The sequence below is a fragment of the Marmota monax genome, unplaced genomic scaffold (assembly GCF_021218885.2).
Source record: "Marmota monax isolate L192 unplaced genomic scaffold, Marmota_monax_Labrador192_F-V1.1 WCK01_AAM20220418_F8-fsc00001, whole genome shotgun sequence".
Lineage (NCBI taxonomy): Eukaryota > Metazoa > Chordata > Mammalia > Rodentia > Sciuridae > Marmota > Marmota monax.
Genome location: NW_026693777.1, coordinates 28927635 through 28940906, shown reverse-complemented (window position 1 = coordinate 28940906; position 13272 = coordinate 28927635). Strand labels below are relative to the sequence as shown.

General features: G+C 32.1%; 1 protein-coding gene across 10 annotated transcripts in view; it reads left to right on the top strand.

Moving 5' to 3' along the window:
* The window catches only part of Tmem260 (transmembrane protein 260), a 148921-nt gene that overhangs the window by 26524 nt on the left and 109125 nt on the right, over window positions 1–13272 (top strand). For 8 of the 10 annotated variants that reach the window (XR_006855359.2, XR_009228377.1, XR_006855360.2 and 5 more), the window contains exons 6-11: window positions 1941–2120; window positions 3556–3596; window positions 6457–6540; window positions 8092–8206; window positions 9470–9639; window positions 11760–11931. Coding sequence is in view for 6 of the 10 variants with exons in the window: in XM_046460742.2 (XP_046316698.1) it covers window positions 1941–2120; window positions 3556–3596; window positions 6457–6540; window positions 8092–8206; window positions 9470–9639; window positions 11760–11931 (762 nt within the window). In the remaining 4 variants the exon portion in view is untranslated. The remainder of the gene's footprint in view (window positions 1–1940; window positions 2121–3555; window positions 3597–6456; window positions 6541–8091; window positions 8207–9469; window positions 9640–11759; window positions 11932–13272) is intronic. The other 2 variants (XM_058584640.1, XM_046460743.2) reach the window with 2 other exon arrangements.

Sequence of the window (13272 nt, the reverse complement as noted above, 5' to 3'; positions counted from 1 at the left end):
CCCAGGATAGGTGCATTCTCTGGAAAGGACCAAGAGTTGATTGAAAGGAGAGCCATGTACTTCATATAAAACTTGCAGGATTCGGAGTCGACAATTTAGGAGACTGGACTAAGGGCCTGTTTACCCTAGAATGAGGTGAGCTACTGATGAATGATGAAGTTTGGAGAACCATGACTCTTTAACATACCTCTTCTTGTTCATTCATTTATGGTACTAGGGATTGAGCCCAGGGGTACTCTACCACTGAGCTATATCTCCAGCCCTTCTTATTTTATTTTTAGACAGGGTCTTGCTAAATTGCCTAGGATGGCCTTGAACATGCTATCTACCTGCCTCAGCCTCCCAAGTAGCTGAGATTACAGGTAGCTGCCTCTGCACCTGGCTCATTTCCATTCTTTAGGCTAGAAAATAAGGTCTATGAAGTGCAGGGGTTGTTGGATCTCACTTTAAGGGGATTTGAAACAGAGCAAGGATTCTTAAGTCAGTTGGTGTCAACCCTGACTGCTCATTTAGCTAGGAAGCTTTTAAAAAATGTGTGTGTGTGTGCACATACATACACACATATATAACAATGTAGTACAGATGCATGTGCATTTTTATATACATATATACATGTATATATGTGTATTTATCCTGAAACCTTATCCAAATTATTTTGTTATAATTGATCTGGGGTGGGGTCTAGACACTACCCAGATTATTTCAATGTGCAGCTAAGACTAAAAATTGCTCTCCAGACTATAATAGCTTTCATGTAATTGTTTCCTATTTATTCCTTATGCAAAAGGAAAATTCTGCAACAATTACATCTTACCATTCTAAATTCAACTTTATAATGTACAAAAAGTGCCAAAACATAAACATTTACTTTCCTTAAACCACTTTTAAGAATAGCAAAGCAAAGGCATAGTTGTTTGATTAGATATTTGTAAGTTTTTAAAAGCATCTCATTACTGCTATAGAAATCTCAAATGAAATCAGTACTATAATGAAAACACTTCATTTTCAATTAAGAATGTTTATTTGAAAATGCTAATACAAGCCAATTCCCTGTTCTGCTTCTGGTTAATGTGAACTTTCTTTCTTACATTCATTCTCAGAGATGAATTTCTCATTTTCGAAAAGGAAAAGTTAGCAATTTCTAGTTATGATGTTTGTAAGAGACCCCCTTCCCCAGTTAACCAATATTTTTAATCTTTCTGGCATACTTAAATTTATTCTTTTGGACTTAATCTTTATAAAACTTTGTTGATACTGTCTTTCATTATTGAAGTGTATAGATAAGAAATATATTTTCCCAAATAGGTATATGAGATAACAGTTTGCATATAACAACAAATTTCTTTTAGTATTCTATCCTAAATATAAATTGAGGAGGAAAAAAAGCATTTGGGTGAACCTGAAGATTATATAAGAGCTAATTTTATTTGTGTGAAAAATTTCCATGAAATGTTCAAGGCCCTTGTAGGAAGAATTTATTATCCATGTACATTCATAATAAAGTATATACTTGAAGTCAACTTCTAATGATGACCATGATGTAAATTGGTATAATACCAATTCAGTATTTTGAGCCTATTCAAAATCAGCCAAATAACACTTGATCACTTCTAAGTGGGTGATCTCAGCTGTGCAGTGTACATGTCATGACATGGTTTTAAGTGTAGAAGATACAATAAACATGATACTTATGAGTTTTGCTAATGTTATTTGCTTCACTCAGATTTCACCTGCCATGTAAAGGAGTTCAGGCTGATGCAATTTTCTAGTAATCCACAGTAATCAGAAGGTTTAACATAGTATTCTGTGGTGACTTAATATAAATTGAGAGATCAGCTCTGAGCAAACATATTTGATGTTTTCCTTGATGTGTTCTTGAAGTTCCAGGATGAATCAACTAAAATAAACACTGTTAAACAACACAATGTGCTTTAATGCAGGAGCTATCACTGGGCTTTTTGTTGAATTTGAGTCTGTGTTTCTCTGCTGGTTTGCTGCCCTATATCTACCTTCCCATCTCATCCTACCTCAATCATGCTCGCTGGACTTGGGGAGACCAGACAACACTGCGAGGATTTCTGACACATTTTCTCAGGGAAGAATATGGAACATTCAGCCTGGTAAACTTACATTTCAAGCCCTTGTGAGGAAACAGGTGGTTATATTCCATTGTTCAATCAACTTCATTGTTGATTGAAAGAGCAGTCAATGTCTATCAATGGCAGTAGATAGAATTTCCATTTTAGTTAGTAATATAACAAATTTGTCCCTTGGAATGTTAGAAAAAAAATCAGAATCACTTCATCCAACAGCAAGCTGTTGTATATCCCTAATATACTTTTCAGGATGATATGCATTAAAGGAAACCTATTGCCCACTGTTGAAGACTGCCTGCAGTCTTGGGTACCATTGTGAATAAAAATCTGTGAATAAAAATATTTGGAAAAACGTGAAGGAAAGGAAACTTAACAATTTTAATTCACCTTTATCAAAGCATTTCCTTTTTGAAGTAACATATTTGATTAACAGTGTTCATGTTAGTATTTATTTTTTAAGAAACATTTTTTTTAATTGTAGATAGACACAATATATTATTTATTTTTATGTGATGCTGAGGATCAAACCCAGTGCCTCACACATGCAAGGCAAGTGCTCTACCATCGAGCCACAGCCCCAACCCTTAGTATTTACTTTTTAAAATTGAAGGCCTATTTATAAATGCTTTGTAAAATATTAGTTCACCAAATGGAAACAGTTCTCTCCAAAGAAATTCAAAAGGGTAAGGAAGGAGAGGCCTGTGAGGACTTTGTAAGATAAATTATGGTATTGATGAGGTTTTATTCATCAAATGAATGGTGAGTCTGTAGATTTTTTAAAAAATTCTTTGTCCCTAAAATATACATTATGTATACTTTTGTAGATAGATGTTAGATATTATATTTATCTTACATAGATATTTCATAATAAAATAGATTAGTAAAAGGTAATTGTTATTTATTATTTTCACTTCAAAGTGTGATACTTTATATTCTGATTTACTTATATTGGTTAATGCATTAAATACAGATTGATGGCTCTTCCATATTTGAAATTTCTATCATTCACACATAATTGTGAAATTTTGAACAGGTTATAATAAACTTCAATCAAAATTCTCCAAAAGAGGACTAGGGATGTGACTCAGTGGTAGAGTGCTTTCCTGGCATGTGTGAGTCTCTGGGTTCAATCGCCAGCACTAAAAAAAAAAAAAAATCCTCAAAAGAGCGTAAAGAGAGGCTATAACAAAAGTTTAAATAAGTCCACTAACTCATTAATGTATTAATCATTCCTGCTGATATTTCAGTGATTTTTAGCCAATTATTAATTTTTCCTAAACATATCCAAGTTTAGTTTTCACTACATTCAAAATTTAACAGGCTCTGAAGTAAAGACTGTTGCATTGTATATTTAAAACATGATATTATATTATAATGAATCAAAATCATTATAACATAATAACCTGCCAAGGCCTCAATTTAATATATGTACAAATAACCTTTTCTTTTTTGTGTTTAGGCCAAATCTGAAATAGGATCCAGTATGTCTGAAATACTGGTGTAAGTATAAATATTTAAAACCATTTGTAAATGAATTTGCTATTCGTTTTTCAAGATGATTTTTAGGGATTTCCAAGTCCCTGTCTTTGTAAAGAAGTGTGTCTGAGAAAGTTTTCACCTGTACAGTTAATAGTTATTTGTAAATATGGAGTTGTCCAGGGGTCTAGCCTTTCCCTCAATGAGATAATGTTTAAGTGAGCAGTAAATACAACAATGAATAAGAATATTGGGAGAGTAATGCGAGCCCCCAAAACTAAAATGTTTCATCTTTCAATTGGGTACAAAATTTCCCAACATAGTGTTGCTTTATAAATAATTTTGCTCTTTGTTCTGATTTTTATATTGCCTTTCTTTTGGAGACATTTTATAACATAGTGTGTAGCATGATTTGAACAATTACTTTCTTGTATTTTTGGTTGGACCTATGCTTATTTAATTCTTCAGAGCTTCATTTTTTTAAATTATCTTTTGACTTTTTTTTTTGCCTGTCCTCATCCTAAGCTCTATTTTGACTTACATATTTTTAATATCCAACCTTATTAGAACCAGCTTAAGCAAGTATATTTTCATCTACATTATCCAATAATGTTCCTTGAAAAATGGGTTAATATTTGCTTAAAATTTACACAGATTAAGACAACTTGAAAAATATTCATACCAACTTAAAAAATATCCATACCAATTGTACTGATTTATAAATTTCAGAATAAAGTAGGTTTCTAGAACACAAAAGTGATCTAACTAATTTCTAGTTTGGAACTTACATGACCATTTGGAAAAAACTGAAACAAACCATGTGGAGACTAGATCAACTTTCTATATGATGCAGTTCATCATATAGAAATATATGCAGTTCATCAGCTTCTTAAAATTTCTTTCTTGTTTATTTACTAACTTGCTTCCTTCCAATCATCCTTTTTTTCTTTTTAACCAACTTTTTTTCCAACTCCAAGATACATAGAAAATTATTGTTGTAATTTAATAAATAAAATTAAAATTTTAATAAATTTTCTTGTAATTAGAAAATACAAGTAAGCAAAAATAAGAAAATTAAAATTACCTGTCATTCCAATATAACTGCTATCATTAATCTGTTAACATTTTTGTCTATATCCTTCTGATCATTTTCATATTTGTGTTTGTTTAAAATGGGATAATGTACATAATGTTTTATTAGTCTTTTGTTTTTCACTTTTACCTTATCTTGAAAATCTTTCCCTGCCATCATTTTTTAAATATGACCTTTTGATAGTTTTCACAACTGATTTTAAATATTTCCTCTTATGTCTGACTCAGACTTTTGCAGCTCCTCTTGCTTTTTTGGTGGGGAGAAGGTAGCAAGAAGCTCTGTTTTTAAAGATAAAGAGCTTTTTCAGGGACTCTGAACTTTGCCGTATTCTAATGAACTCTATATAGAAAGACTCACTGCCTGTTCCTTTCTACCTACCTTCCAGAGGTTGTTCTAGCACTTAGGCTTACTGTTACATTTTAGTTTAGCAAATTCTACATGAACCTCCAAAGAACTCTCAAGAGTAATCCTAGATTATACATCCAACTTTTATTAGTTGCACATAAGATTATCTACTGGGAACTTAAAGGCCTCCTTTATATTCTAGTCATACCTGCTAGGTTTTATGGCTAGGAGAGGAAAAAAAAAAAAACTAGACAAAAGTGATGACCACTCACACCTGCCCTGTTTGTTCAAATCAAATCATCATGTAGAATGGAGGCATAATCCTAGCAATGTCTAAGTGAGGGAAATTCTAGTCTTTAATTGTTTCAGGTGGACAGGAGTGTTAAGAAAAGAAACTTATAATTAAGTTACGAGAAAAATCCTTCAAAATGATGGAACCTAATCATCTACCCTTTTCCAGACAAGCAAATTAAATTCTTTCCCCATGCATATCTCTAAATTGCAATCCTGTATAAGAAAATTATTGAATCTAACCTTAGGCAGTGGCCATCTTTTAGAGCTTACATTTAAGCAACAGATCTCTAAGAATTAATTTTGAGACTGACTCCATTTCTTTTGAAGAAATGGGTCCCATGCTGGAATCAATTTTTCAAGTATATTTGCAAATGAGTTAGGATAACTTCTCTGAGTAGATGAGTCTCCATTAGTAAAATACACATTGTGTGCTTTTCATAATTATGGCATCACATTTTCTCCAGTAAATTTGCCAGTAGGGGTAAAAAAGTTTCTTGAACTGGTGTATAGAGTCATTTTTTTTTTAGAAATCAAAGACTGCTACAAGCAATAGCTATTTTAGAACTCAGATAACATTTGAGGAATACTTATTAGTTAATGGAAAAATTTAGTTTAATTGTAGGAGAAAAAAAATACATTTCTTTGAGCTTGCTTGGACATTTTCCAAGGCCAGAAATTTAGAAAATCAGGAATTCTTTTAAGGAAGAAAATAACCCTTGGCCTTTTCTTTCTTTGTGATTGTATCTCCAGAGAAGTATTTGAGCTAATTTTGCTTTCAATTACTAAATTACTGGTGACCATGTGTACATCATCAACAAAGAAAGTTCAAAAACTCCTTTCAAACAACTTATCAATCAATCAGGAATATCCTATGTAGTATAACAAAATAAAAAATGTAGAACAATTTTGTATTCTGATCCTACTCTGATTTATATATGTTGATAACCAAATATTACAATCGGAAAACATCTTAGAACTATTTATTTCTCTCTCTGATACTTTTTCTCCCAAATTTAAAAGGAGACAAAATAATTTTAAAATCTGACTCCAGTTTTGTTCAGTGCATGATCAAACATTTATTCTGCAAATGATATTTTATTTGAAATTAGTCATTTTTTTTCTGACAACAATAAGTTATTTTGTTTTTTACAGTTCACAAGTAATAAATATGAGGACCGAACTATCGTACAACATTCAAGCCCTTGCAGTTTGGGCAAATATATGTCTAGCAAGAAAGTGAGTAATGTAATTCCTTATTTTTCCTTTGTTCATGAAGTGAGCCAATGTTTTAATATGTCATTGCAGAACATTACTGGTATTATTTTATGTTTCAAATAAATGACTGTTCTTGCCTTCTGTTAAGGCAAATATGTTTTGCTTTCCTGCTACCTTATTTTATCTTCAATTATAGATCAATTATTTCAAAAACCTTATCAGTTTATTGCAGCTAAAATAGGCAAGTCATGTGATATTTTAAACTTCTGGTTTGATCTTACTCTGCGTGTACTAATGATTACTGTTTATGCAAAAGAAGCAAACAACTATTTATTTATTTATTTTTATAGTATTAGGCATTAAACCCCTGCCCTCTGCCACTGAACTATATCTGCAGCCCTTTTAAAATTTTTTAAATTTATATATAGGGTTTCACTGTGTTGGCCAGGCTGTCTGCCTCCTGAGCAACTTCAGGCATACATCAATACATTAAGCACAAACAACTATTTAAATTCCCCTGATAATAAATGAAAGCCCTAAAAATATAGCACTGCTAATCTTTATTAATTTTTTATTAATTTATTTTCTTGTCTGTTGAACATGTGTATTTGTATATAAGTCAGTATATATATGTACATCTATATTTATGGTTTTATTTGCTTAATGTAACATTATATTGTTAATATTTTTCCATACCAAAAAATACTTAAGGTCATTTAAGTGTCTACATAATACATTCCATCCTATGACCAAAGGAGAATTAAATTTCCCATTTGAGTGTTATTTTATTGCTTCCATTTTTTCCCTCTATTATGACACTAATACTAAAGCATTTTTATGGGTTGTTTATGCACATTTGTGGTTTTTGCTTAAAGATTTATGCCTGAATGTCAAATACTCAGTTATTTTGACACAAAGTCAGTGATTATAAGTATTTTTAAAGCTCTTGATAGAGATATTATGTAGTTAATTTTTCTCAAGGATTATACTAACATTCTCATACTAAATTCTCACCAACATTGATATATTATTTCAGGCATGAAAATATGCTATATTTTGCATATGCTTGATTACTTCTTAAATTTAATAAGATCAATAGTTGATATTTTTCTGTGAATATCCTTTGCTGCATGATTCTATTGTCTACAACATTCAATTTGAATAAACTTAAATTGCAATTATAGAAAATTATTATTTCAAGTTATGTTGGTTGTCTATTCCAACTCAGATTTCAACACTGATGACTTTCTTTCTTCTTAAAAATGAAAGTTTTATTTGGGTGTGGTGGTGCATGCCTGTAATCCCAGCAGTTGATATGAGGCAGGAGATTCATAAGTTCAAGGCCAGCCTGAACAATTTAGGGAGAACTGGCTCAAAATAAAAGGGTTTGCAGTTTAGTTTTGTGATAGAGTGCTCCTGGATACAATCCCTAGTACTGCCAAAAAAATTTAAAAAATAAAAAAAAAAAGGTTTATAGTTACAAATATTTTTCTATAGTTTAAAGCTATTTAATGTTATTATTGATATTCATACATATAGATAATTTTGGACATATTTTTATTCGTTTTGTAGGGAGAGACAGAATTCACCATTAGTGTGGCTTTTTACTGGAATGTTTTGCATTTATTCATTGTTCTTCGCTTGGAGGGCAAATTTAGATATTTCAAAACCACTGTTCATGGGTGTGGTAAGTTTTACTTAGATACATCCTTTAATCAGAAAGTTTATGAAGATTGTGCAAACATGTCTCTTATGAACTTTATAAAAGAATGAATTATTTAAGGAATAATAAAAATTATATATACATTTTTACAAATCAAAAGTTAAATTATTGAGCCATTAAGATTACGGTCTCTTTTTAGGAAAAAAAAAATGCTATGTTTTGTTAATAGAGTAGTTAAATAGGAAAATAAATCTAAGGTAGACTTAGGTTAGTTGTGTGTGTGCGTGTGTATGTGTGTATATGTGTATACACTTACAAATATATGCATTTCATCTAGAATACTTTTTAGAATAGCAAAATAAATATGGGTTATAACGAGGGGCTGTTGCCAACATATCCCTTTACTTCTTACGTGGAAGTTCTAGGCCTGTAAAAAGAGCACCTATGTTTCTGTTTTCCTGTCAGCCATCTCTGAGATTAGGGTATTTATTCTTATAATAGAAACTCTATAAATTTGGACAGCTTTTTTTGATAGCTGAAACCAACTAGTCATTTGTGTATGTACTTAAGATGCCTAATAAAAAATAGCCTACTTGATCATCAGACTTGGGAACAAAATAAATTAGTGTAAACGGTTAGGAGAATCACATTTATTACTGATAATGCTGAGATTGGAGAATGTGACTTCTAAGTGTGGACAAGAGGACTTCCTTATCCTGCCAGAGGGGACAGGTAGTGCTGTGACTATGGGGCAGGCCTCACCCCACCTCACTCCTACCCACTGTGCACAGAGATAGACTGTCCTGGACAAGTGCTTCTTGGCAGCTCACTTCCAAGAGGGAGAGGAAAACACAGGACTGTGTTGTCCCAATAACAGTTTCAGCTCCCCATCAATTCAGTTCCTACCCTCCTATAGGAAGAAGGGAGGGTAAGGAGAGAGGCCAGGATTATTATACTCATATAGCTTATGCATAAGGAAGGGAATATTAGGAGAAAAGCAAAAGCATTTCTCTACCTCTCCCACTCTAGATAATCACTGGAGTTCAGTATTAAGATGAAGTGTGAATCCCAAAAGGGAGATACACATGTCAAACTGGGAAGGAAGAACTGTTCTAAATTGAAAATTAAAGTGACCTCAGGTTGGATTGGGGAAGTCAGTTAACAAGATCTAAATGACAGGATGCAAATACAACTAGTTGTAAGCAGTATAAATTTTTTAAATATTTAGGTACCTGACTGATTGTATGAACTAGTCAAGTGGACCTACTGTTTGCCTATCTTTCACAGGTGGAACGATTTTGGATGCAAAGCAATGCAGTGGTAGCCGTCCTCGCTGGCATCGGTTTGGCTTCACTTGTGTCTAAGACTAACCAAGTGCTGAATAGCAACGGGCTTCAGTGTCTGGAATGGCTTTCAGCAACTCTTTTTGTAGTTTTCCAAATATATTCTAATTATAGGTAACCCATGGCTATTTTTATGAAAAGTAGCACTTGAGCCAGAGAATTTTGAATATTTTACATTCTAGGACATTCTATTTTGCATTTATTTTTAACTTCTATTGGTTTCTAAGATTCAAAGTGAGGCAGCTTGGTCTGAATGCAATAGATTTTATGTTTTGGGGTTAATAAGCTTTTTGAATCAGAACCAGAGATTGTTTGTAGAATCTGGAGTATGTATAAAATTACATGATCTAAAATACCACTTAAGTGGAGAATAAAGAGATTTGGGGCTTTTTGTATACCCTAAAATAATTTACTTTATGTTTCAAAGATTTTTTCTTTTGAATTATAACTGGCCCTGTACCAGTCAACTTTATATTAGAAAATATTAATTATTTTTAAATCAATTTCTGAAAGTTTTTAACTCATGTATTATTAGTATTGTATATATATATTTTTTTTTTCAATATCTTTTTAATAATGATTATAATGATCTTGGTATAACATAAAAGATGTCAAAGTCTTAGATGATAATTAATTTATTTCCAGCAGTATTAGATACATTACAAAAGTGGAAGAAAGAGTCCCTTGGCATTTTGTTATAGTGAGATTTGACTGTATTTAAAGGATTCGGTTTTCTTCTGGGTACGGTGGTGCATGCCTTTGATTCCAGTGACTGGGGAGTCTAAGACAGGAGGATTGCAAGTTTAAGGTTAGCCTCAACAATTTAGCAAGGCCCTACACATCTTAGTGAGACCCTGTCTCAAATTTAAAAATAAAAAGGAGTGGGGATTATAAATCAGTGGTAAAACACCCATTGAATTATTCAATACCCAGTACCCCCCCCCTACAAAAAAGGTTAAATTTCCTCTTTTAACTTAACTTTCAAAACCAATGTTCTTTATAATCCCAGGTAGAGCCTGTGCTAGGAACATTTCATCTTCAGGACATCTTGGGAAGGGGCTGCATGACCCAGACATAGCTCCATCACTAGCTCAAGGAGGGCTCACCAGCCTCCAGTGTTTTTTAATTCCAATTTTCTCCTGGCTTGGGTCATTAAGAGCATTCCAGGGTCAGCACCAGAGATGTTTGCACAGGTTAGGTGGTTTATTTTGTTTTGATTTTTTTATTTACCCAAGGGAATGAAATAGATAGCAACTTTTCTGGTTGACAAAGTATGAGCCATCACCTGGCAAAGTAGGGAATCATAGTAGGAAATAGTAATTGTTGCACTGATTGCAGAGGCAGGGATAATATTCCGTTCCTTGAAAGGTTTGTTTGCTTTTTGATACTAACCTTGTGATTCAGCTTGAGGCATTGCTTCTAAGCTCCATAAAATGTAATAGACCTGATAATAAGAGGAAAGATATTGCTTGCCTCATCTTTTGATGTTTCCCCCGCGCCTTGTAGTCTTTCTCTCTTTTCATGGAAAGTTCTCAAAATTCATGTACTTTTTCTTTGAAGTTAGAAAGTCTACTTCATTCTTGAAAAGAACTGTACTGCTGTTCTTGGCAAGAACAAATAGTGTCAGGAGAAAAGTAGACAACTCAACAGACTATTCCTTCCCCTCCTTCTCTTTGGTCTTATTCTCCAGTGGTAATTTTTCACCTTCCAGTGGAGAAAGGAACACAGGAAGCCTGGGGTACAGGGAAATGGTGGGAAGGAACAACCTCTGCATGCAAGAAAATCATACAAATGTCTTATAAATATATGTCATAAATTGGCAGATTTCCTTTTGCATTTCTGAAAGTTCCTTTGGCATAAATGAAATTAACATAAATTACCTTAAATTCCAAGTGGAATCAGAAACCTTACTTTTGTTATATGAAATCGGATTACTTTTAGGAAGAAAAAGACTTATTCTTGAGCACTAACTGATTCCCTTTTTATGGAAATGATTATAAATTCTAGAAGTAAAGTAGTAGATGAGTGTTTTTTCAGTTGCACAATTGGGTCCTTTTTTTAATCAAATGATAGTGTTTTTTAATTATGCAAATTCTCATAGGATATAAATTAAATAGTTTGAAACAATAAATGTAGATTTGTGATAGGAAAAGAATGGTGTGGAAAATAAACCCAATGTTATTAAAATTATAGCAAAGTATTGCTATTTTAACATTTTTGATCTTTTTATTTAGCATTTGTGACCAAAGGACCAACACTGTGATCGATAAATTTGCAAAGAACCTTCTAGATTCTATGCCACATGATGCAATTATCTTACTTAGAGGCGATTTGCCAGGCAATTCTCTCCGTTATATGCATTACTGCGAAGGATTGAGGCCAGATATTTCATTAGTGGATCAGGAAGTAAGTATATGTAAAATGTATTTGGAATTTATCAATCATTTTAAAACATTTATTATCATTTTTAAAATACCAAATAGATACAGTGATTATAATCATTCTTAGGTAGATTATATATCACATTTTTTTGTTTATTTTAATTGTTAGTATAAATTGTTTGAGTTACTTCTTTCTCATTTAACCTGAATGTTTTAAGAATTACGTATTTCATGTTAGATTCAAATAATATGCTAGGTCTCCAGTTCACATAATAAACCATGAAAATGTTTATTGTACTGTAAATGTATTGTTAAGTTGTTTTTTTTCATTTAGCCAACTCAGCCATTTAAAGTAATACTGTCTACTGGTCTAGGGATTAAAATAAATTAAATTGAATATAAAATAAATCATACTGTGGTTAAAATAGCTACTTGATCATCAGAGTTGTGAACTCAAATAATTTCTCAAAATAAAAACTATTAACTACAACTCTGCTATGGAAATTTTGCATAATCTTTGCTGATCCTAGGACAAAAACATGTTAGGAGGGGACTTGTAAAAATTTTGATGGCAATCAAAACAATTTTCTGGAAATGAAGAACTATATTTAAAATACAACATTTGGGGCTGGAGTTGTAGCTCCTTGACAGAGCACTTGCCTAACATGTATGAGGCTCTGGATTCAATCCTCAATACCACATAAAAATAAATAAGTAAAATAAAAGTATTGTATCCATCTATAATTAGGAATCTAAAAAATACTTTTAAAAACTCCTACAATATTTATTATTTAGACCATAATTATCTAAAAGGAAACAAATATGGTGCTTTTAGAGTAGTCATCAAGAAAAGTGAAATTTTTAATCTCAAATGAATAATTATGATTGTTCAATAGAACAATTATTAGGCACAATACTTTTAATAAATTGTGTTGAAGTAGAGAATAATTAGAATTTTTGGAGAAAAACAACACATTTGCAAATACTCTGTAGGGAAATTTGCAGATTATAAATATTTTATAAGCACTTTGCATTTATGTTAACACACATATTGATGAATTTAATCTTAAGTCTAACTCAAGTCTAGCTTCTGACAAAAGCTAGGTTTTTCATTAATAATGTGGTAGATTATTTTTTGATAACATGATATTATTATGCTGTGATTTCAAATATTGTAGCCCAGTAAAGTGCTGCTTAGCATGTATGAGGTCCTGAGTTCAATTCCTAGCACTTGTGTGTGCATGTGCATGTGTGTGAATGTGTGAATACTGTTTGAGATATCAGCTGCTATAGTTAAGAAGTATGGATTTCAAAGAGTATAAGACATAAATTCAGGCTTTCATTCTATCATTTCCTAGATGTGACA